General features: G+C 40.3%; 1 protein-coding gene across 6 annotated transcripts in view; it reads right to left on the reverse strand.

Annotated features, from left to right (window-relative positions):
* ADGRD1 (adhesion G protein-coupled receptor D1) overlaps positions 1–23,325 on the reverse strand; it is a 160,250-nt gene that overhangs the window by 64,763 nt on the left and 72,162 nt on the right. For all 6 annotated transcript variants that reach the window (XM_054844772.1, XM_054844768.1, XM_054844771.1 and 3 more), the window contains 2 exons: positions 9,034–9,107; positions 6,969–7,092 (listed from right to left, as the gene is read on the reverse strand). In XM_054844772.1, coding sequence (XP_054700747.1) covers positions 6,969–7,092; positions 9,034–9,107 — 198 coding nt within the window. The remainder of the gene's footprint in view (positions 1–6,968; positions 7,093–9,033; positions 9,108–23,325) is intronic.

Here is a 23,325-nt window from a genome sequence, read left to right on the forward strand (position 1 = left end):
ACAAACGACATGAAAAACGAAGTCATTTCTAGCTTCAGAAATGCAGAAAATGTGTGTAAAAACCTGAACAATTTCTACCACAGATTGTACAACACTATTAGTTTGCTGGAAATGTCCATCCACATGTGAACTTTATAGCAGACGTTTTTATACCCTCACAGTTGGAAAAGACAGAAAGAGGGAAAAACAGGGGGAAAAAGACAATTTCAGAGAATGGTTTGGGAGCCATAAATTTTACAGTTGTGTCCTGCATTGGTCACTTGGGGGAGGGGGACCCAAACCTCAAACTCTTTTGCTGTGGGATACAATGATTTCCCCTTTAAAAGGAGTTTTGAACTCTGGGTCCCCAGGTGTCCACCATCCTTTTGCTGAAATGACATTTATGTGGCAGATGGTACAAATAGCCTGGCATGCTTTGTAGTTGTTGGATCACTATAAAAATAAAAACTGCCAGATGGCTGGCATGTTTCCTGGCAGGAGCATAGGGCCCCACTGACTGATGAGAGGAAGTAAAGCTGCCCAAAATAAAATAATAGCGTCTGAATTTTCTTTGGAGTGCTTTTGAAATGTGGCTTAATCCGTGTTGGGTTTGATTCCTGCTGTCTAGGAAGCACCTTGTGACATCCCTTCGTCTGACGGCGCCAGAGGAGCACCGCTCACGTCTCTCCTCCCGACTTCATCTGTCCCTCCCACCCCAGGAACGCGACCCCTCCACCAGCCGTTTCCCCTCCAGCGGGAGGGAGGTGGGTGCAGGAGGTGGCGTTGCAGGTTGAAACCTCCCCAGGTTCTGTGCCAGCAGAGGATGCCTCCTCAAGGGAACATCTCATCTCCCATCCTCTGCTGTTCCTATCCGGGTTCAAGCCCACGGCACAGCAGAGGACGGTCATATTACAGCACTACTACAAGAAAACCACCACAGGAAGCATATCACCCTGGGTGCCCTCTGCTTGGACTTTCTCCAGAAGAAGAAAACGTGAAGCAGTGTAAACACGTCAAACTAAATGGATTATTTATTTTTCCTACCGCAGCTATCTTAATGCACCATTGTCTCCCTAACTATAACATTGCAGGGCAGCTGGCAGTACGGGTTTGTTCTGACTGCACCAGATGAAGCAAAACCTGGAACACTGTTCTGTGTATCAAGGAAGAAGACAGACAGACACAAACCCCCAAGAGTGCAGCTTTAGCAATGATGTACTATGAGGGACTTTTTTGCTCTTCCTCAGTTTCCCCCCATCAGAAAGAGAAGCTTGATCAGAGCAATGAGTTTCCCAGAGGAGGGGTACATGAATCAGTTAATATCTGCACAACTATTCTGTACGTCCCACTGACACATTTTGTTGGGAGATGCAATTGTAAAATTCTCAATCTTACTAACTTGATCAGAGTTGTGAAAAGACTTCTCAACCGAGTTTCCAAATTCTGATCATGTGCTGACCTTAATTACATCCGTGCAACTTCACAAAGGCAATCAAGTGCTGAACATGTCCCTTCAGGAACATTCTGCTCATCTTCAGTCACATTTTACCTTCAATTAACTTATTTATTCATTTAAACCAGTTGATGATCACTAAACTCCAAAACTCCAAATAAATGCTATAATTTCTCATGTTAAAACCAAGATGATAAATGAATCTTGGTAAGCAAGCATGAATTTGGGCCAGCCGTGATACAGACATGACAGCAGAGCGATAAAAACATAAATAATTTTGGTATTCCACATGGGCCAATTCATCAGCAGGCAAAGAGGTCAGTGCCAGGCCGACATCTGAGCACCACATGGTTGTAAGTTTTTCCAAGATGGTTATTTCATTCCTGAAATAAACTTGTTACAACCGCTAATCCCCTGCATCACTGAAAGCAGCTAAACTGCGTACATGTATCTCCAGCTAATCAGCAGTATTGTTCATACCCTTCTTTCACAACCGCGGAGACTTTAGTGCGTTCAAGCTCTTGCTGAAACTAATATAAAATCTGGAGTAGTGTTCAACTACGCTTGTAATCTGAGCTCGGTTTTAGCTAATTCACAGCATTCAAAGTTCTTTTTTCTTCACACATTGCTCTATAGCACACAGATATCAGAGCGGAGGTTCATTTTGTGACATTTAAGTTAAATTTTCAGAATTTAAAATTTTTCTTTGTGACCTCTCTCTTTCAATTTCTTTCTCTGAAATATTGGAATAAAAATGCTTTTTCATCTCAGCATATTTCAGTCTCTGGAGATTACTTCCAGCTGGCATACAGTAGAATAGTGACTGAATCAATCTAACCTGTTTTGAGTAAAGATAAAGAAGAAAAATCAAGAAGTCGCAGCTTGTTCCTAAGAACCTTCTTGCATTTCTGTGCTCCCTGGAAATTAGACCCACCTGACAGTCTGCTCCATAAACATCTAACAATTTGTCAGCATTCCTTATCTCACAGCACTTCAAATATTCAAGAAAAAGCATCGTCAGATGCAAGATATCCTACAATTTTTTTCCTATGAATGTCTCACTGAAACAAAATGAAATCCACATGAGACATGATAATTGCTCCCCAAGCCAGATGCATAAATTATTAACATAATTCTGTACCTTATAATAAAATTGCAATGATAAAGAATCTGGAGGATATAGAAAGGCATTTATGCCCACAAGAAATGCACTATTTATTGTATATCTATTTACACAAGCTGTGTAGATATAGATATAGAAATCTGCTGGAGATTGGTAAAGGCGTGAAAATGAGCTGGACCAGTACTAGTAGGAAGGGAGGCACTGGGGCAGGTTCACAGTGCATCAAAGCTGACAAGGTCTGGATCATGCTATTGTTCTGTAAGTGGAAAAAGCTAGACTTAACCATCTGAAGGAACGAAGAGAAAGAGTTAAGCAAGGAGATGCTTGCTCGAATTTAGCATAACTCAGAAGAAAAAGTCACCATCCTTGCCAAATAGTTATCACACAAGCGCAGCACTCTGGTCATTAGAAATGCTCGCCACAAGTATTTATGTGGCAGGTTACTTCTGAGGAGGGTCACTTATTTTCAGTATTTGTTGCTTAGAGACACCTTGACTTTGAACTCGGAGAGTATGCCGTACTGTCTGGTGGTGAACAGCAAACTCTTTAAAAAACTGCAATGTCTGATTAATGGAAAGCTTATCTTTTTCTTTTTCTTTCTTTTTTTTTTTTTTTGGGTGTGTGTGTGTAAGCAAAAAGAAAATCAATCTCTTGAAGAGGAGCTGACAGAGTCAGAACACTTATCGCACTGAACTGGTCTCAAGAGTTCATGGATTTCCACATCAACAGTGTTCTCCCTAGGGATGTTCTCCCAGGTCTGAAGCTGCTGCATACATAGTGGTCTGTATTACATCTCTTTAGAATTGTCAATATCCCCCTCTCTTTTTTTTATTGTTTTCTGTGCGTCTGCCTGCCTTTCTGCAGGGGGTGGTAGAACTATTTGTACCTGGTTTTACTGTTCTGCTGACTGGTTTATTAGGTTAAAGGCTGTTATGGTGCCCTCGGAGAGGATGTCTGCCTGTTTGTGCTACCCTGAGAGCTACATTTATCAGTACGATGGAGAGAAAGGGAAATGATGCTTTCCATAGGAGAATGGAAGCACCCAAAGTAGAATTCCCATGAAGAATGAAGTCACTTTTTTGTACCAAAATACAGCTTTTGATGAAAACCTCTCCAGTTTTCAGGCAATCCATTTCCAATAATATATCTACATTTTTAATGAAAAGCAGACCCCTTTTTGTAAGAAACAAAATCTAGACAAAAAATAAACGTTCTGTCAAAAATAGCGTTCATGTGGAAAAATTTCATCTAGTTCTATTTATATGGCCACAGACATATAATAGCTATATAAACAGAACTGTTCAAATGTGGGCAATTGCATACTCCCACCCTCTCTTTTTCTTGTCTCATATGATCTGTGAACTCCATTTATGAAAAGAAAAATAAAATATACAAAAGTTCAAGATCGAATATAACATCATTGCAAGAATTTCTTAGAGCATTGACAATCTAGAATTCCAACGAGTGATTTATATGGGCCCTTTGAACCTTGGCTCATGAATTTCAGAACATGGTGAATAAACATGTATATGCGTTTAAAATCCACAGCATTTTAACATTTTCTTAACAGGGTTCCAAGGACGCCTGGGAGAACTTTCCAATTGTCTAGTTGATTCAGTAGTCTCTATTGCTTAGGCATGTGAAGCAAATACTTAGCAAATGTTTTAGGAATTTGTAACTGAGCACAGTCTGCTTATATAGCTCAAAAGCCAGGAAGCTTATTTGCCCAAATCTTAACTTCATGCCAATTACGCAATGAAGATACCTAATTTTTTCACTGGTTAAAAAAATTAGTACCACAAGATAATCCTAAACAGTCAATTTCTTTATATTTAATTTAAATAGCCTTTGGTATGTCTCGGTCAAAGATTTGGGATGAGATTTTCTGATGAACAATGGGAGAGGAACTACATAATAGCCAAACCAGAGGAAGTGGAATTAAAGCACATTGACGGGATGGCACCCTTCATTGGCTCGTTAGTGGCAGCACTGCCCGAGCCTCCACACGGGCCCACTCTCATTGCCACCTTGCTCTGACATCAAGGTTGTGCAGGTGATGGGAGGCCTGGACAAAGCAGCCGTGTCAAGGCATAGTTCAAGTTCATTGCTCTGCTGACCACTGAACCCAAATTTCTCCATGCTACAATGCATTTATAAATTCTGCCAAAATGATTTTTAGGTGAACTTTCAGAGGTTAGAAATGAATGTATGTTTTCTACCTAGCCTCCACAATCTTCCATTGAAATCTGCAGCAAGCATTTCAAATTCTCATGGATTTGCACTAGGAACATACGGACTCTATACTGGAAATACTCTTCTCACCTTTTAGCATTTCAGTTTTCCTGCCACAAATTTATAAATTCCCTTCTTTTTTTCTGTTCAGAAATGGGATTTTAGGTATAAGGGGTCAAAATACAACAGAAAATCATGGGAATTAAGTTTCATTTAAAAAAATAACCCTAACTATTCCTAAGCCCTGTATACTGCTTTTTAAAACAGGGTTAATAATAGCGCATTTCTCCCATGCTACTTTTGTCTCACAAGATGGGAAGCTCTTCAGGCAAAGCTGCATTTTATTATCAGTACGAAGAGTTCCTAGTAAAATGATACTTGGAAACCAGCTGGGCTCATCTGGTGCTTTACAAGTAATAAAGATAAGAATGGTTAGATAAAAACTGGGTGACCTGAGCAAGCTACCACCCGTCTTTGGATGGTTCGACTAACACAAAGGGCTGTGGGTATTAATTAAGCTCTTTGGATAGCAGACCACCTTGTTCTAAACTGTGACCCTGACTTCGACATTACGCTGTCTAAGCAGGATTACCAGGTGAGTAGTTGTGCTCACAGTGTTGCTGAATCAGTAACTCCTAATAGCAGTCTGGGACCATTCATTCCTTGAAAAGACTTTGGTGCTGCTCAGTGGTATAACCCTGATCAGGGTTCCCTTACACCACAAGCTGACTTTTATCTGCAGGAACCTCTGTGCCACCCTCACGAGCACATGCAGCCCATGCTGCAGCAGTAGCTGTCTTGGCAAAGCTACTGCCTAAAAGAAGAGCAAACCCATCATTCAAACCAATTAACAGGAGCCTGAGACATGGCCATATAGTCAATGTGTTCACGCCAACAGAGCTGACAAAACCCCTGTAGCTGCACTACAGAGGACACTGTGCTTGTTAGCAGCACACAGTGATAAATGTGACAGTCGGACTCCTACTGTCCTACTAAAGCTCTTCTTCAGTCTGTTAATTTATATTATAAGGATGGTGTCTGTAGAAAGTTGAGAATGTGCCAGAGTATAAATTTGACAGACAATTAGTATACATTTCTTTAAATGTACGGCTTGTAAATTATTTATATTACACATTCATTTTTTATTAACTGAGGTTTGTCCGGAGCAGGCCTTCATCACTATCTCCATTGGATCCTCCCTGACAGTAGCACAAATAAAGCAGTAAAAACATATTTCTCATGCTCATGGCGGTGCTGTCTGTCTGCTAAGACCCAGGAGGGGGTTGACCTTGCCTGGTGCTGAGTTTTGGAGAGGGAGTCCTTCAGCAGGAACAAACCACCACTTCACCTGCAAGGAGCAAACACTCTGCTCCATCTCTGAGGAAATCTCAAGGCATCACAAGGTATCATGAAGAGAAGAACATATCTAGTGAGGAGAGCAACGTATTTGCCATCAAAGCTTCATCTGAAACCAGTGATGAGTACGAATCGAAAGCATAAGGTCCTGGGTAAACAGGAAAAGTGTCGTATTCCCGCTGAAAAGAGGCTTATTTGGTAACTCTGGACAAAGGAAGTGAGCATAGAGAAAACTATACATAAGGGGTTCACTCTCAACTCTAAAGCATCATTTTCTTTCTCATGCTCCTTCTACACAGGCCCCTGCTTGGCAACAAGGTGAAGAAACAGCAGCGGGGAGGCACTTGGAAAGCTGGCAGAGACAATGGCAGGGGCCAGCTGGCAGCAGAGCTTGCTTCACATGGAGTGCAAGCTCGGCTGTTCATATTCCACAAGTCTAGTTACTAAAAGTATTAAACAGCCACATCTCAGCTGTCTCTGTCTTGAAAATTAATCAGAAAAGCCAGAGTCATCTGTACAATGTCCTCTAGTGCTTTTCCTGCCTAGCACTTTAAGAAATCATGCCAAAAGGGTGAGAATATAGTAAAGAGAATTCCCACCTACCACAGAGGTGTTTCATTTCATGCTCCATTTCAGTTCCCAAAAGTTTTAAAAACATAATCAAGAAGTATTAAAACATCATCCCAGAAAGCAAGATGTGGAATAAGTCTGAGTTGGGCAAAAATGAGCCCAGTTCCAGTCACTTACTGACATTGTGTGAGGATGCAACTGATGTATTTATGCTTCGTTTTTAGCAGACACATTGACCCCTTTGCTTAATCTCACCTTCAGAGGCACCACTTGCATCAGAATGGCGAAGTTAGTGAGGTGGTTACAAAGACACACTGAGTAGTTGAGGTCCCCACTCTCACGCGCACAACCTTCATTAGACCAAACACCAGTTCCATTGCTGCAAAGCACAAAAAATGGAATATAATCTCTATCAAAATGCATCTTATGCAGGCTAATTTGACATGCATTGTACTATACAGGAGATAAAAAGGTTTGAAAGTCATCTCAGGTTGGAGCATTCACAAACACTGCTAGTGTCTTCTCAATTCCATCATGAAAATAGTTAAGGAAAATATTGACCAGAACAGGGCCCAGATCAGACCCCTACGTGAACACCTCTAGAGACTTCTTCCCAGTTTTATAACCAATGAGTAACTCCATTTTTTCTCTATATTGTGCAACCCATTTATGGCATTTCACTTAGTCACAAATCTCTATGTTCTGAGAACTATAATATCAAACAAGTCAATAATCTTGCAAAAGTCAAAAAAGTCAATGTATAGTATCTGCTGCTTCTCCCTTCATCCACTGTCCCATTCATCCTGTCAAAGTAATTCAGACAGAGTGAGCATGATTTCTAGTGACCCATCCATGTCAACTGGTTTTTGTCGCTTCATTCTTAGGGGTAGCAAGAGCAGCTCCTGCTGCACCGAGGATATGGCTGGGCTGGCTGTGTGGCCTGGTCCCAGGGCTGTGCAGAAAAGTGATCCTCTTGAGTTTGCTTTTTCCTGGAGCCAGGGAAACCCAGAAACCCCTGGGCTATCACAGCCCTGCAGTGGAGTGGGGACATAGAAGCCACAGGCACACATCTGTGGGGGCTCCATGGGCTCAGGCACCAGAGGTCACCCACCCAAACTGCCTGCTGCTTAACCGTTTATTACTTTTGATATTATGCTGGGTCCTGAAGCTAGACTGAGTGATCTGTATTTTTCTTGGTGCTTATTTTAAAGATAGTTATTACCTCACCCTTCTTCTGTCCTTTGGGACCTCCTTGAGTTCTCAGAGAGAGTTTGTCATAGGTCAGAAACCAATTGCTTATTCTTTAACTAACATGCACTAGGGAATAAGAGCATCTTGATACAAATAAACCTCATTTGGAAGGACAGATTTCATATATCAGTTTCTGTCCTGAGGCAAAGCCTCAAGGACCCAAGCCCCAATGGAAAACAGTACGGGAAGAATGCCCCAACCATATTAATTCACTTCAGTAAAATCTGTTTCTAATTTATTGTAATTTGTGAGTGACCATAACAACGAGTAACTGCCAACAGCTGGGACAGTTCAACATACTTGAAACAAAACTTCAATAAAACAATTACAGTGACCTTCCCACGTGCATGCTGGATAGGAGGGATCACAGCATTGTGGGCCATTGGTACACCAATTAGGCTTATACCATTATGGCTCAAAAACTGTTAATCTCCATGAAATTAAAAATTCACTATTTGTATTCTTTCTCAATTAATTCAGTTATAGCAGCATGTTTAGAATCAAAAACAGATGAAATACATTCAGAGCTAAAAAAAAATATTAGCTACTGCTTTTCCATAGTTCCTATTTTCAGAGTGAAATTTAAGGTGATATTTATTTCTCTTTTTTTTCTAATTTGCCTTCAGAGGCATAATATTTCTCCATTCCATACATTGGCCAAAATTCACAGCTCTGAAATACTGATCTCACATGATATTGTGACATAGGCATAGATCCAGTGAAAACAATGGCTCTGCTGGAGGTTTGCCATCTTAAAACATCCAAACATCTGCCCAAGTGGACATACTCATAAACCAAGATAAGCATGATTTGTACCAGTCTGCAGTTTTGATTCCAAAATTTTTCAGTCTCTCAACTACCTACCTAACACAGGGTCTGTGAATAACAAGTCTCCTATTTGTGGTAAGAAGTCACTATCAGATTGTGGTTTTTGTAAACCAGTGGCTCTATTTCTTTAACTATTTCCATGAATGAAAGAGAACAAGAAGAATATAGGCAATAAATAGCATTACAAGCTAAGTGTAATTTAATTAAACCAAGTTAAAGAATTTGAAATTATGTAACATACCTATAGTCCAGAAATGCACAGTAAAGATGAACTCTGTTACTCTTATTTAGTGCTTGGCTGTATTGTTTGGGAGTCTGCAAGAAAGAAAATATAAACCCTGAAGGAATGTTTAAAAAGGACTAAATTCCACTATTCAACAACTTTAAACTCTCATTGTTATAACAACTTCAATAGACTTATTCTAGATTAACACACCATAACCAAAAGCAAATTTTGTCAGCCTTCGTAGCTTTAACACAAACTCCAAATATGTAAAGGCTGGTATTCAGTCTTAATTTTACACACTGGGATTAAAGTCATGTCACTGAGTGAGAAATCTGTGTCTCTTTTAAGTAAATAGCAAACCAGGATTATTTATTGTATATAAACACAAATATATGTGTTAATTTTTGCAGGACTGGAGAGTTATTCTTCAGCATATATTTGGCTTCGCTGGGTTTTGTTCTCATTGGGTAATAAAAATCTCACATTTTAGGATTAATAACACTGAAATATGTGCATTGCAATGACCAACTCACAGACATTTTCTTTCCACAGTAGTGATTATTTTAAAACATACAATCAAACTTAAAGAGCAATGCCATAATTCAAGATTTTATTTTAACACACCTTAGCATTATAATGACATCGTGTCTATCTTCCATAAGCAGATTTTGCCACTAACTCAATCTCCTCTATTCTGGAAGCTTTGAGACCCCATTCTCCACTCTGTTACACCAGTTTCAGGACAAAATAATTCAAATTATATTGGAGTGATAGCTTGTTATATGCAAACTAGAGCATTTCCAGGATCTGTTCAACCCTTTCTAATACGTAAATCCCAAAAGTCCTCATTGTGTTAGACCCTACCTTAAGGCATTTTTTTAATTACAAGAGTCTTCAACATAAACCAATCACTTGTGAATTAACAACCTTTGGATTATTGCAACACAATTCTGCTGTCAAGTCAAAAGATAACCAAGTATTGCTTTCCTTGTTTTAGAGAAGGAAGGAAAAAACCCCCACCAGCTGATCATGCTGAAACTCAACCAAGTACAAGAAGTCCCTGATGCAATTTTCCTTCTCCTCTCCCACAAGTCCAACAACGAGTGTCAGGCACAAGGTAGCACAGTTCCCTCCTTACTAGCGATAATAAAGCATTTCTGCCTAACCCAGGACATTCACACACTCATACTGGATTTCCACACGCTTCAAGGAGCTATGCTGTAGATAAGGCCATTTACTTCTTAACTCACATCTCTGGATAACATAAATGGAATTTTCTTATCTTCTTGAGCAACATCCCCAGAAAAATTTCTAGTTCTTTGACTCACCCTGTTTTCCCTAAGCCTTCATCATAGAAAAGCTGAGACTGCAGGTCAGGTACTCACAGAAGCAGAGCTTTGTGAAGAGGAAAGACTGCCACTTATCTGCCGAGGGTCTCTATGTTCCCCTTTGACTCTGGTGACATCCTGTAGCCTTTTTCCACGAGGGGAGCAAAGCAAATGGTAAAAACCTCACACTCTCACAAGTGTGCCACACTAGAAAGTGGTAATGGGACAAGACTGATGTCCCTTATCACCAGGAAATATCTGGTATAACCCCCAATCTGCTCATGCCACTTTCTTTCCAGCTGTGGTGAGAGATAGGTAGTAAAACCAAGTATTTGACATTAATTAATACAGAGAAGTCCTTCCTCATCTGTGAAAGACCTTCCCCATCACCAGCTGCCCTGCAAAGGCCCCGTGCAAGGCCTCAGGATGCAACTGGTATGTTCCCTGCTAGATCCATCAAATCTGAACTTCCCGCTCCTTTCAGAAAGTACCCCACCACGAGCCTCACCTTTAACAACAGCAGGGGTCCTGCACACCTTCCAAATCACAAACCACCCGTGAAATATGGAGTGTCTTTCAGAAACTGCTCCCTTCCCTTAATCCCACCTCTTGCTGCTCAGAGTATTCCTGAAGAGCACTAGTTCAGAAACTGCAGAAGACTAATGAGCCGTAACCCACGGCTGGAAAACTGCCTTCTGCAACTCCAGTTAATTTAGAGTTTTGTTGGCAGAGTTCATTCTGTTTTACCAGCAGCAAGGGCATGTAGCATAATGCTTGCCATTATGCTGTATAATGTTATGTCCATCGTGTCTACAGCTTTCCTGAAGTAAGCAATTGAAAGAATCCATAGTCAGTTTGTATTACAAATTACTTCACTTGTATGACAGACAAACAGCAACTTAAAAAAAAAAAAAGAGAGAAAGATGCACTGTAATAACAGCTAAGATCGTACAATAACTGTCATTTCTGATTTGTAAGATATCTCTAGATAAATCTTGATTCTTAATACACTAAATGGAAAGAGTACCGCAGGGTCAGGTTGGAAGAAGACATAGTACTTCAGTTGTGTATCTTTTTACACAAATAAATCCCAGATGTATGTTTTACTCTCAGTTAAGTATCTCTGGCAAGGGACAAATTATTGGTTTTCTCCATCTTTAACTCTAAACACAGATGTCATTCATTAGACAAAGAACTACACCAAGTGAGGCTATACAGTCTCTGAGCTGACCAGAACTGTGTGCGTAACCACGTGGAGAAAGAACAGATAAATAATGTGTATAAAGAAGGGTCCATACCAATTTGCCTATTTACTTCTCTTAAAGAATATGTCCCATGTTTTAACACATACGACAGGCCTCACAAGGCTTTTCAGTGCTATTTATGACAACTGTATAAAATACTCATCTTCTCAGACTTCATTGAAGTTCTGCAACAAAACTGTCATTAGAATAGAAAGCCCCCCAACATATAAGAAACTGGCTACAATGAGGAATAAACCCTCTCTGATCTTCAACAACTCTACTTCAAAGTACCCTCTAATCTGTGAAAAACAAACTGACTGTATGTCAATACTGCATTTCTTAAGTTAAACTGTGTGTGACAGCTTATATGTGACTCGGATCCTGTAGCACTGAGGATATTGATTTAATGACATTGATAACAGAAAGCTTAATATACAAATAGGCTTTTACACTAAAAGATTAAGTCACTTGAGTGTTTATAAAAGCCTGCGAAAGGACAGTTTGTGCAGCTCTCAGTAGTGTGGAGAGGGAAAGTACCAGCGCACTGAGTAACCCAGAGCCTGTGCATCAGTTCTCCCTAATCCAGGTTCTTTATATCAGTCCTCTGCATGGAGAGGGGTACGTGCAGCTTCTTCAAAAAAGAATTACATTGGAAGAGGAAAGCAGCCTCGTGTCACTAAGAAACAGTGCAAACTCTATGTCTGTCTAATGGAGCAGGTATCTTGAGGAAGGAGTGTCTCTGTTTATATCACGGCTGTTCAGCATCCCTTGCACTGACCACTGACTCGGTAAATTAGTCACACTTACAAGCAAACCACAGAAACCCATTGCACGTGTTGAGAGCATGTAGAGGATATACATGGATGTGCGGTGGGGGTACGGTACTTACACTGCTGGGAACTAGGCACAAGGCCATGGTTAGTGGGTGCAGAGGCCAGAAAAGGGGAGTAGAGGGCTGAAAGGACTGCTGGAAACCTTCAGGAAAACCTAGTTGCAGGAACTGTCATGAACACAATTGCAGAAGAAAAACAGTCAGCCAGCTGCTGCTGGGAAGGCTTGCCAAGGAGAGAAGACAAGCAGAGGGTGGGGTGAACTTTTACGCGATTAGCTTGTTTCTCCTCCCCTGAATTTAAAAGCAAATATTTAGCTACACAGTGGTGGCCACCAAGGGAGGAGGGTGTGCACCTTCTAATTGAATATGTATTTTTCTCCAAGAAGGACAAATCTGTGGGTCAGATCTGCCATTGATCCAAACTCAGTAGCTCCAATCCCAATGTGTTGGGTGTTGGACTTCCTCTCATCCAAAGCAGATAATAATTTACCCTATGAAGTTCAGTTTGGAGTTCACTCGTCTCTGTTTGCAAAATACAGCATTTTGTCTAATTCAGAGATTTTGAAGCCTTGTCTTCTCAACCTCCAAGAACAGCATGGATTATTTTGAAGGTGGCAAGAAAAGGCACTAAGACAAACAAGCCTCTTGTCAGTATGCTTTTGTCTTTTCTGCAGTTCACAGCTCCACTGAAATATTCTTACAGGTGTATGACCATTTTTGATTCTGGTTTATGGTTTAAATTAGAGACTAAAATGATGCTTCTAATATAAGGATTTCCTGTCCTCACAGTAACATCCTGTTAGCGTGACCTATCCTGGACTACAGGGTTTATTGACTTTCCTTTCCACCTTATATGATCTACTTCCCCTAATTACCTAGAAAACTAAAACTTTAAGGTACATTCATCTACTCAGTTCCCTGGAAAAAGACAGACAGACAAAAAGAGAAAGAATAATCACCTATTTCTACAGCAGCTACGTTTTCTTCCAAGCTGTGAGAAAACTGCTTTGCAACAGACCTTGGGCTTAGATCACCCAACTATTTTAATTTAGAGTCTGTTTCACTGATTCACCCTAAGATGTAACTAGCATCTGAAATGAAAAAAAAAATGTTACAAATTGTACAAAAATGAATATAACTTATGAATAGCGAATTACAGTGTGTTATGCATAAAAACCAGGCCTTTAGCTGTTCCACTGTTGTCAACAGAGCTATGCCAACACACAGTTACTGAAGCAATGAGAAAAACACTGTAGGCTCCCAGGGTCAACATGAAAGCTCGCTGAATACATTTCTTACTGGTACGATCATACAGTTAAAAAAAAATCCCGTGATATCACAAAGGGTGGAAGACTGTGACAGACAACAATATAAACGAAAGAAACAGTGACATATCAGAGGCTATAAAGTCATCTGAAATTAAAAAAGGCTCCCATATGTAATTGAATATGGATTGGGTTTGATCCTTCCTTTGCCTGAGGTTAAAAATAGTCAACGTATCAATTTCCTGCAAAAATATTGTTAATCAAATGCTACACCAATAGCCTTCCCCAGTTCTCAGAGTTCTCCATTTAACAGCTGCTGTATTGGGCAAGCAGTGTGAGAACAAAAAAAATAATGAAAAAACCCATGAGCAACAGACTGAAAAATATCTTGGCGGCTCTACTAGATAGCATTTTTATATAGAGAGAAAGAAAAGGAGGAGGGAATGGATAGGGAAGTTGTCCTTTTTTTTTTTTTAATTATTTTGCATAGCAAAAAAAAATTTGATTACTTCTGAATGTGTACAGCATCAGAAGATCTTGCTATTTTTCTTAGACTAGCAAGTCCACATCCCTTTAAATGAAAATGCCATCTTTTTAACATGATCCCATCTTTCTTACAGCACCAAACATCCAACAGCTTCATCCAACATCTGACCACTTGCAGACCTCTGTGTGGGCTGTCAGGCACTGTGCATCTGTAAAACAGTTGCTTATGATCTGCAGAAACTGAATCTATTACTTGGTGCTCATCTTTCTTCAGCTTGTCTCTTTGATCCACTTTGATTTACCTGTTTATAGCACAGTCAGGCTTCATGGCACCTAGAAAAGCTGGGGCAGTGATTGCTGAATGTACTGTAGGTGCAATGTGATGACAAGGTTAAAAGAGTAATAGCTCGCTCTCTGGTTTTGGGTGCTGACAAGCATAAAAGTCTTTTTTTTTTCTCCAAACTACTCGAGGAAAGCTGCAATTTTGGCAATGGAAACTGACTGCAACCATTGAGTTAAAATTATAATCTCCCTAAACACACATGCACATCTCCCAAAAGGCTTTTCTTTATTTTTACAGCTAAAATATTCCCACCTTAACATAGATGTTACATTCACGTAGATCCCGCAGGCAGTTAACACAGCACAGCATCAGTGGGTGAGAGCTGAGGCCTGGACTCAGGAACTTCTGAGCACAAAGTACCTTGCTCAGCCTCACTAAGCCATGTATCCTCTATGGACTATGCTTTCATACATGCCTCAGTTTAAAAGATCTCAAAAATGGATCAGTATATTTCTTCCCTTTTTCTTTCTCTTTGGCCTGGGTGCATATGGGCATGATGAGTGTTTTGTATGTATTTGTTAACGCTGGGCAGTGACAAGCAGTTGCATGCCAAATTCTTTCAGCTTGGAAGCCAAAACTATTTAAGATGCAATACTGCAGCGTAAAACCATGCCAAACTCCCATTGACTGCAATCTGGATTAATAATACTCACAATATTGTTGTAAATCATGGTAATAAATGGAAAGCACAGAAAGGCTGAAGAATAGCCACAGAAAGAAGAAGGTTCATTTTCATTACAGATGCACGGAGCTAACTTCAATGGAAGGCATGCACAAATAGAAACTGCAGGATAAGGACCTTTGAAATTCAATTTGGGCAGCAACCAAGTTACATCAGTAAATATTTGATGTTTAAAAATTTTAAATGCCAGTAAGTGAGAAATGGGACTCAGCATGGCAGGCTTTCCTTACGTGAGCATTAATAAACACAGGATTGAACTGATGATCTATACGAAAAGCTGCCTTAATGCTTAAGTGAAAAATTATTTCTCGTGTCCCTTAAAGCACAGTTCTGTTCCAAAGAATGACAAAGTGAAAATAATAATATTCTTTCTCTAGAAATAGTCTCATTTAAGTAATTAGCAATATAGCAGTCAGCTGGTTTATGATATGTCCTTACAGTTACACAATTATACCCATATGTAAGAAAAAAATTTATATGTACACAGCCCTCTAAACCTGCACGAGATTTAGACATCTAAGGAGGGACTAAGGAGTGCAAAGTGAAGTCACTGATACTGAAACACCTGGGACACGTCTCACTCAGAGTTTTAGCAGGTCAATTCAAATGAGAGCGCAAGAGAAAGCTAGTTTCTTTCCTGCGTGTTATTGATAGGATTGTTTACGCAGAGCCAGGGTCATCAAACTTGTTGGGACACTCCACATTGCCTCCAAATGACTCAGGGCATAACCTCCAACTAGATATTACCTCTCCAAAATTAATGATTGCAGTCTGATTCCAAAGAGATCTAATTTAAATCAGGTAATTTAAAATGCAAGTTATTTCACTCAAGGTGCCTGTCTTGAAGCAGTTACTCATTGCTTAAAAGACCTTATTTTGTTTTAGTGTAATTCAAAGCCCTGCAGAGCAGCTTTTCTGCTTTTGCCGTCTCCCTTCCCATCTGGCACACACTCAGAGCTACCAGAACTTCACACCAGACAGAAGAAGAAACCCAGCTTGACTATCAGGGCTCAGGAAGAGTTTTTCAGACTGGCAAATGAATAAATAAAAGGAAATCTATCATTGTTGTCAATGGTAGGCCTACCTGAAGTAGACATTGCATATGCTGACATTGAGAGGCTGTAAACACCGAGTCCCTCGGGGCTGTTCTCCCCTAACCAAGATCCCATTTATGTCTTTTATGTTCCGATTTGTTTTAGCTCATCTGAGTTTGATGGGCCAGGCTGAAAGCAAACTTTGAGCACAGATGAAGCAAAGCTAAAAATATAAAACTAACCTAAACCTGGTCATTTGGTCTGGTTCTTCCAAGAAATCGTTTTGCGAGTTACTACTTGCCAAGGCTGGTTATTAATGCAACTGGTTGTCGTGTTCATTCCTCTGGTCCAAAATTGTGTTGCTTTATGTTGCTACTGCACTCTTTGGCTCCTTGAAAACACTATTTTTAATGCAAATAAAGTGAAATACTTATGAAGTTGTCTGTGCAAACCACCAACTAGCCTTCCAAAATTCTAGTCACATATGCATTTGGATAGATAAATGAAATCTCATTTCAGCTCTTCCCCACCCTCCCTACAATCAGTGTATTAAATTAGATTTTGTGGTCATGCTGATACAAGTTCATGATAACTTTCCAAAACTGCTTAGTGAAATAGCTGATGGTGTCTTTTGCTAAGATTTTTTGTTTCCTTTTGCTGTGCCTTTTTCTGTACTTTGCATTATTATATTAAAAATTTACTGCTTTTCTAAAACAAGAAGCAGATGTTCCTTCTACACACCTTTTCTTAATCTCCTCTATTTTTCTTAACTCATGTGAAAGTACTACTAAAGGAAAAACAACTGGTCTGATTGATATTGGAAAGGGTATTTAAAAACAGACACGTTTTCTAATCCAACAGAACCATAATGAAAGAAGCAACAAATTTTTTTTTCTTTTTTTTTTTTTCCCCATTCACTCATAGTATTTTGACATAGGCAGAACTACTGCCCTTTGCCATACAACTATCCAGAGGTCTGTAACAGAAAACAACATCTAGGTAATGATGAGAGCTGTGACAGGGACCAGAATGCAGGCATAAAGCATAATCCCTTCAAGGGATGCACAGAGTAGAATCAGTTTTAAGAAAACTTTTCCTATTACATAATATTTCCACAATTCTTAGTTTCCAAAACGGTGCTTGGACTTTTCCTCCTGATGGTTTGTTTTGGTTTGTTTGTTTGTTTGTTTGTTTTAGAAGACAAACATTCGCATCAGATACAAACCATTCAAGATACTCAGATTTAACATTTAAACTGCAGTCGTGGTTCACAATCCCCATGTTACTGGGCAGAGAGAATTGAAAGCAGAAACAAGAAACTGGGACAACTCAGCAGTAGCCGGACAGGAGTTGGACACTTTGCCCATTTTGCCGCACTGCCCATGGAGGGCAGCGGGACAGACAGGCAGGCAGCACCTGCGAGGGTTTGCTCCGATTTCCACAGTACAGCCACCCATATCCCAAAAAAGACATGCCTTTCATAACCGGATTTCACAAAGCTCGGCTGAAACTGAAAACTTTTAAAACAGAGATTCAGTCCCAACAACTAACAAGCACTGGCAACAGCAAGGTGTTGCACCAGATTCAAACCCAGGAAGCTACAAAACCCAACAGCAACAGCAAGTCTCACTGGCACTTTTTGTTTCAGCTTTACATACACAAATGACATCCAAATTAGCAAATATCTCTGTTTCCCACAAGACTGAAAGTTGTAATTACAAGACGAACCAATCCATATTCACTCATATTTATTATAGAAGAGTCTTTAGGGACTGTTTAGGCAATTTTTCACAGCAGGAGCACATAGTAGTCAGCCCAAGATAGATTTCCAAGTGAAGAGACAATATGTATTGACTTTTCTGACTGGACAAAAAGAAAAAGCACAAAGATGTCCTAATTTTCCTGCACAAAGACCAAACAAAGTCTGTGTCCTTATTTTTTAAGAGCACAAGGACATTGACCGCCTGGAGCAGTGAAATATTAGCATTTTATGTACTCTGCATGGTAACAACAGGAATAATAGGCTGTTTATGGAATAATTGGGAATAATGCATTTATCTTCTTTATAAAGACTTCAGTGCCCTGCACTTCACCTCCAAAGAGAAAATTAGCTTCCAGGAATGGGTGACTTGGGGAGTTTGGCAACGCAAGAGGTCTGCTATGGCTAAAAACTGCTCATGAAGCAGGATAAAGACAGAGGGTACCATGGGAATAGGAATATAGCAAGGTGGCCAGGGCTGCTGGTCCTGGGGAAGGTTCCCTGAGCTCCTTTGGGAGCCCAGTTAAACCAGTGAGGCTTTGCCCAGGGCTCCAGCTGAAGCACAGTCCTGTCTCACATGTACACATCTGCACAAGCGACAGCTTAGCAACCCTTCATGGGGAGGAATAGAGGTGACAGCAAAGCAGCAAGAGCTAAGTGAGCACTCAAGGAGCAAGGTCTTCAAGGCACAGGCACAAAAATCCTTTATGTTTTGTGTGCGCACAGCACATAACAATGTGACTCTGGTTTGCAAAGTAGATATACTAATATGAATAAAATCGTACTCCTGAAGGAAAATACCAGCTTCTTCAGATGTCAGAAGCCCCTTTGTCAGCTTCAGTGAGAGTTTGATCAGGTCTGCATTGCACATTTTGAAAAAGCCAGGATTTTTCAAGATATTCAGTTGGTTCATCATCATATATTTCTAGAGTCATATTTGCTAACATTTCTTTCCAAACAAAGCTTTGTGTTTTAAAGGCTGTTTTGAATACATGATTTAATGAAAGCTTTAGGAGGTGTTTTAATAGTTCACGTCAAAAACAGAGTACCAGGCTTAATGGTAAAAATATTTACCACTCAGTACATTTGTTGCTAATATTTTTTGCTAGGACTGGATTTATATGTTAGCATTTTCCATTCTCATTAAAATCCTGGCTATGCGAATGTTGCCTCTGAAAAGCAATGCCTCACATTCTTTGTGAATTATATGTGGCATCCTTTGTTTTATATTGACCCTTTCAGCTCTTACATCCCTTGACTAGCTGCTAATCATCATTTATCCTTTCCCTGACTCTGCTAATCTCCAGAGAGGGGGTGGGACAGGCAGTCAATGGCAGCGCTGGAGTATAAATAATGACAGAGTACAATAAACATTCCAGTTACAATGCCACATCTCATGACAAAGACTTTCAGAAAGATACAGCACACAGCCCTTCTATGATAAGGCTGTTGTAACCAGACTGGAAAATATTACAAAAAACTTATGCTTGCTTAAGGCCAAGATAGTCAGGCCCACTAGGTGAGATAAGGGAATGTTTATTCTGTGTAATCAAAAAATCACTTGGATTCCAGACACTTGGTTTTCTTCTCAAATTCACTTTCCTCATCTGACTTTTCACAGGTTCTTTCCTGTCTCTATGTGTTTCATTTCACATTCATTATCCTATTTAGTCTGCAATGTCTCAGACTAAAATATGACTCCTATATCTTGTTATGCTTTGCATGGTGGAAATCCAGCTGAAGTCTGCAGAGGCCAGTGAGGAAACCTGTGTTCACACACAGCCTAATACTGTGGCATTTTCTGATAACAGCCGTGGAGTACCTGAATACCTCCCCAAGTACCTGGTGAACCCGGGGACTTTCTTCCCCTGACTTCTCTCTCCCCAAACTCCAGGCGGGGAAATACATGCCTACTGCTTCACTTGTTCCAGTTCTAGCAAACACACAGCCACAGAGTGCAAATGATCTGAAAAAGAGAAAATTAACCCCAATAAAAAATGCAAGTAATCTATCACGGTAATAAGCTACAGCTGCTGTCTTAAGCTGTACAATCAATAAATGAGACAAGGAACCCATGACAAGGGAGGCAAGGACAGGAGCAGGACTGCTCTGTTCAGGTACAACCCAGATCTGCACACCATTGGTCTAAAGTTAATCCTCATCTTGACACAAAAATACTCTTCTGTAATGCTTCTTGAGCAGCAGAGAGATGTAACGCCCTCTCTTACAAGACCCTCTATTTCTTAGACCTAAATCTCCTATTAAGATATTATAGTCTCCTGACTAGATCTTTCTAGGATTAAGCTCATGGGTTTCCATTGCTTTTTTTTTCTTTTTCTTTTCATTGTGGGAAAAAACCTCTCTCAAGAACATTTACATTTTTCTTCTTCTGATTTGAATCTTTTCTCCCACTCCTGTACATTTGCCAAATATGAGTTGTCTTTTAGTCTGCTGCATGAATGGGGATGAAATTCACACAACTATTAGGCTTGGTGTCATTTTTCATTCACAGGAAGTGTCAGGGTGCCAGAACTATTTGATTTCTGCATCAGCCACATCCAACGAATTGGGAACCACTCTGGAATTAGGCCTGGTCCATTAACTCCAGATAGAAAGTTGAGTAATATGAGACTAAGCCATTGAGTTCATTTTTCAGATGAGAAAATGGAAGTTAGCGGAGCTTTGTGTATGTTTCTAGACATAACGCAGATGGAGTTATTGTTGCCGATACAGCAGCGACAGAAAAATAGCCGACCGTAATTTAAGCCAGGACCCCTGGCTCTGCTACGACTATGGTGCTGTACAAGGACGGTGCAAGGAGGCTGCAGCACAGCCAGCCGCCCTCTTCCAGCACTTCATGGAGCACGGGGCAGCCTGGGCTGGCAGAGGGGCTGGAGAGCCCCGAGCACCCGGCTCGGCCAGCCAGGGAGCCCTTGGGACTGGAGAAACAACGCAAAGGCAGCTTCCAGGCTGTGTTTTCAGAATCGTGATAAGTAGCTGGAGCTCTGAATTTTCCCTGTGTGTTTCATGTTCAGGATAACCAGGATGAAAGTTTTGAAGTACATTCAACCTTTCAGTCTTTCACCGCTTTGCAGATAACACCAGCTTTTTCTCTTTTTCCTCAGCTAAAAGTTTACACGAACGTTCCACCAGAACAGTTGTGCGCAGCTGTACAAAAGAGGGGCAAAGCAAACCCAAAGCGCACTGCAGCAAGCTCAGGAAGAGGAATAAGCAGCTCCATAAGGTATTACTGCCTGCTAGCTGATCCATTTGGGCATATCATAAAGTGTCACATAAAGGCATCTTCTGCCATAAATTTGAATACCTCCCTAATTACTGAGCTCCCAGTTTGTGCTGTTTGCGTGGAGCTCAGTTTTTCCATGTGATTCCTGAAATCAGCAATGTGTCCCTCTGGAAACTGATCTAATGCTTTGAGGAATGCAGCTATGGCCATTAGAGCTTTGCAAAATCTCTAAACTCACTTGTCGATTACTTAGTACAGCAACAAAATGGGCAAAGAAAGAGAAATCTTATGTTCTCCCTTCAGTGGAAATGCTGCTACACCCCTTTCCTTTCTCTTTCTTGCACTTCTGTGAAATGTCACTGTGTGGTAACCCGGACTTTCAAGAATCTTGACAAGATGCAGTGGCCAGGAGTTAAGCAACATATCAGAGTGTCACATTCCAGTAAGCTCCTGTGACACAGGCACCCTGTAAATCAATTGAAATATTTTCTTTTGTCTTGTTTTTTCTTTAAGTAAAATATATTACATAAATAGGGGAAATGCTTTTATATCTAATAAAACTATAATCATACGCAAACAGAAATGGCTGACTGCAGAATTTAATTTACCAGCATAATTCTATAGAACTTCAGAAAAATTACAAACCAAAGAGCAAAAGCCTTCAGCAAACCACTTCATGACAGCAGCTTTACAAGCTCAGAGGCACCTGTTCTGTTCCCGCTGAACTTCATAGGGAAACTCCCAGTGACTTTGGTAGGTACAAGGCGTAATATTCCTGTTCCACTGTGGTTAAGAGTTATTAAAGACGGTCCAGTTTTAGGAACACAGTGTCTCAGAACATTACAGCAACTATTTCATTGTCATCAGAGTGCTAGTTCAGGATGCTTTATGCCATGGAGCATGGAGATGTCTTTCTTTTGCTAAAGACGTTGTTTTTGGAAACATTTTTGCAAGTGTTCATGGGAATATTTCCAATGGGGCAACACTTCCAGTTAAGACCTCCTTTTTATAGACTATAAATACTTACTTTAATAAGTGGTTGACAGCCTTAAAAATAAATGTATTTTTTAATAAACAGATGATGGTTAACCTGTCACAGAGTGATACACAGTCCAAATAAGTCAAGAGATTCCTTCCAACCATTACTTATAACTTAAAAGCTTCTAGTATCCTCATAACCAAAAATGCCACATGCTATGCATATCTATCCTACATCTGTACCATCTACTGCTTATTTAAGAATACTAAAAAGTGGTTCATTAAAAAAATGCAAAGTCATTTCTTACATAGATAAGAGGCTCTTTCACACACTCTTGTGATAAGTAATTCAAAATTAAGTATTTCTAAAAATGGAGAACAGGAGAAAGAGGAAAAACAACCTTCCCTGGAGATGTATTTAGATTCTCCTCAGTGCAGTAAGTTATCAGGGGCATCAATGCTATCACTGCAATTCTTGGACTGCCCTGCATACAAAAGGCTTTGCTGCAGTTAATGGGAACATCACACAAGCACTCTCATAAAGCTGTACCATAAGGCTGTAATTTACCTAGTGGGGACTATGACCACTGTAGGGGACAGCCCAAGTTGTGCCCACTAATAAATCAGAAGTTTAAAGCACCAGAGCGAAACAGCCTTGAGCCTCAATACAAAGAAAAGGAATATAATTTAAACACGATCTTCTAGTTTATGGTCAGCCTGTCATTATGGTCTCCCTGTGCTGCACAGAATCCAAAAGCAGAAGAGCCTGGGGAAGGGAACAGAAAGATGGGAAGAGGGAAGACAGAAGGGAAAACACATCTCTTCCTCTTGGACTGACCTGTGAGTACGAGGAGCTCATAGTCTGTCTAAGAGTACTTCACTTAAAAGAATGAAAGAAAATACAACTTTCAAAATCAGCAAAATCCCATCTGAAACATTATTTACCAACAGGATTATCACTGATGCCTCTTCAAACTGTGTTGCACAACAGTCAGCTACGACTGGTGCTACCCAGTACGTTAGGTACATTTTCAGTAAGATGCGCCCAGTGCACTCATTGGGGGCGGGAGCTCAGGGAATCTTCTAAGCACTTGCAGCAGGACTTCAGTAAC

The sequence above is a fragment of the Grus americana genome, chromosome 16, assembly GCF_028858705.1.
Source record: "Grus americana isolate bGruAme1 chromosome 16, bGruAme1.mat, whole genome shotgun sequence".
Lineage (NCBI taxonomy): Eukaryota > Metazoa > Chordata > Aves > Gruiformes > Gruidae > Grus > Grus americana.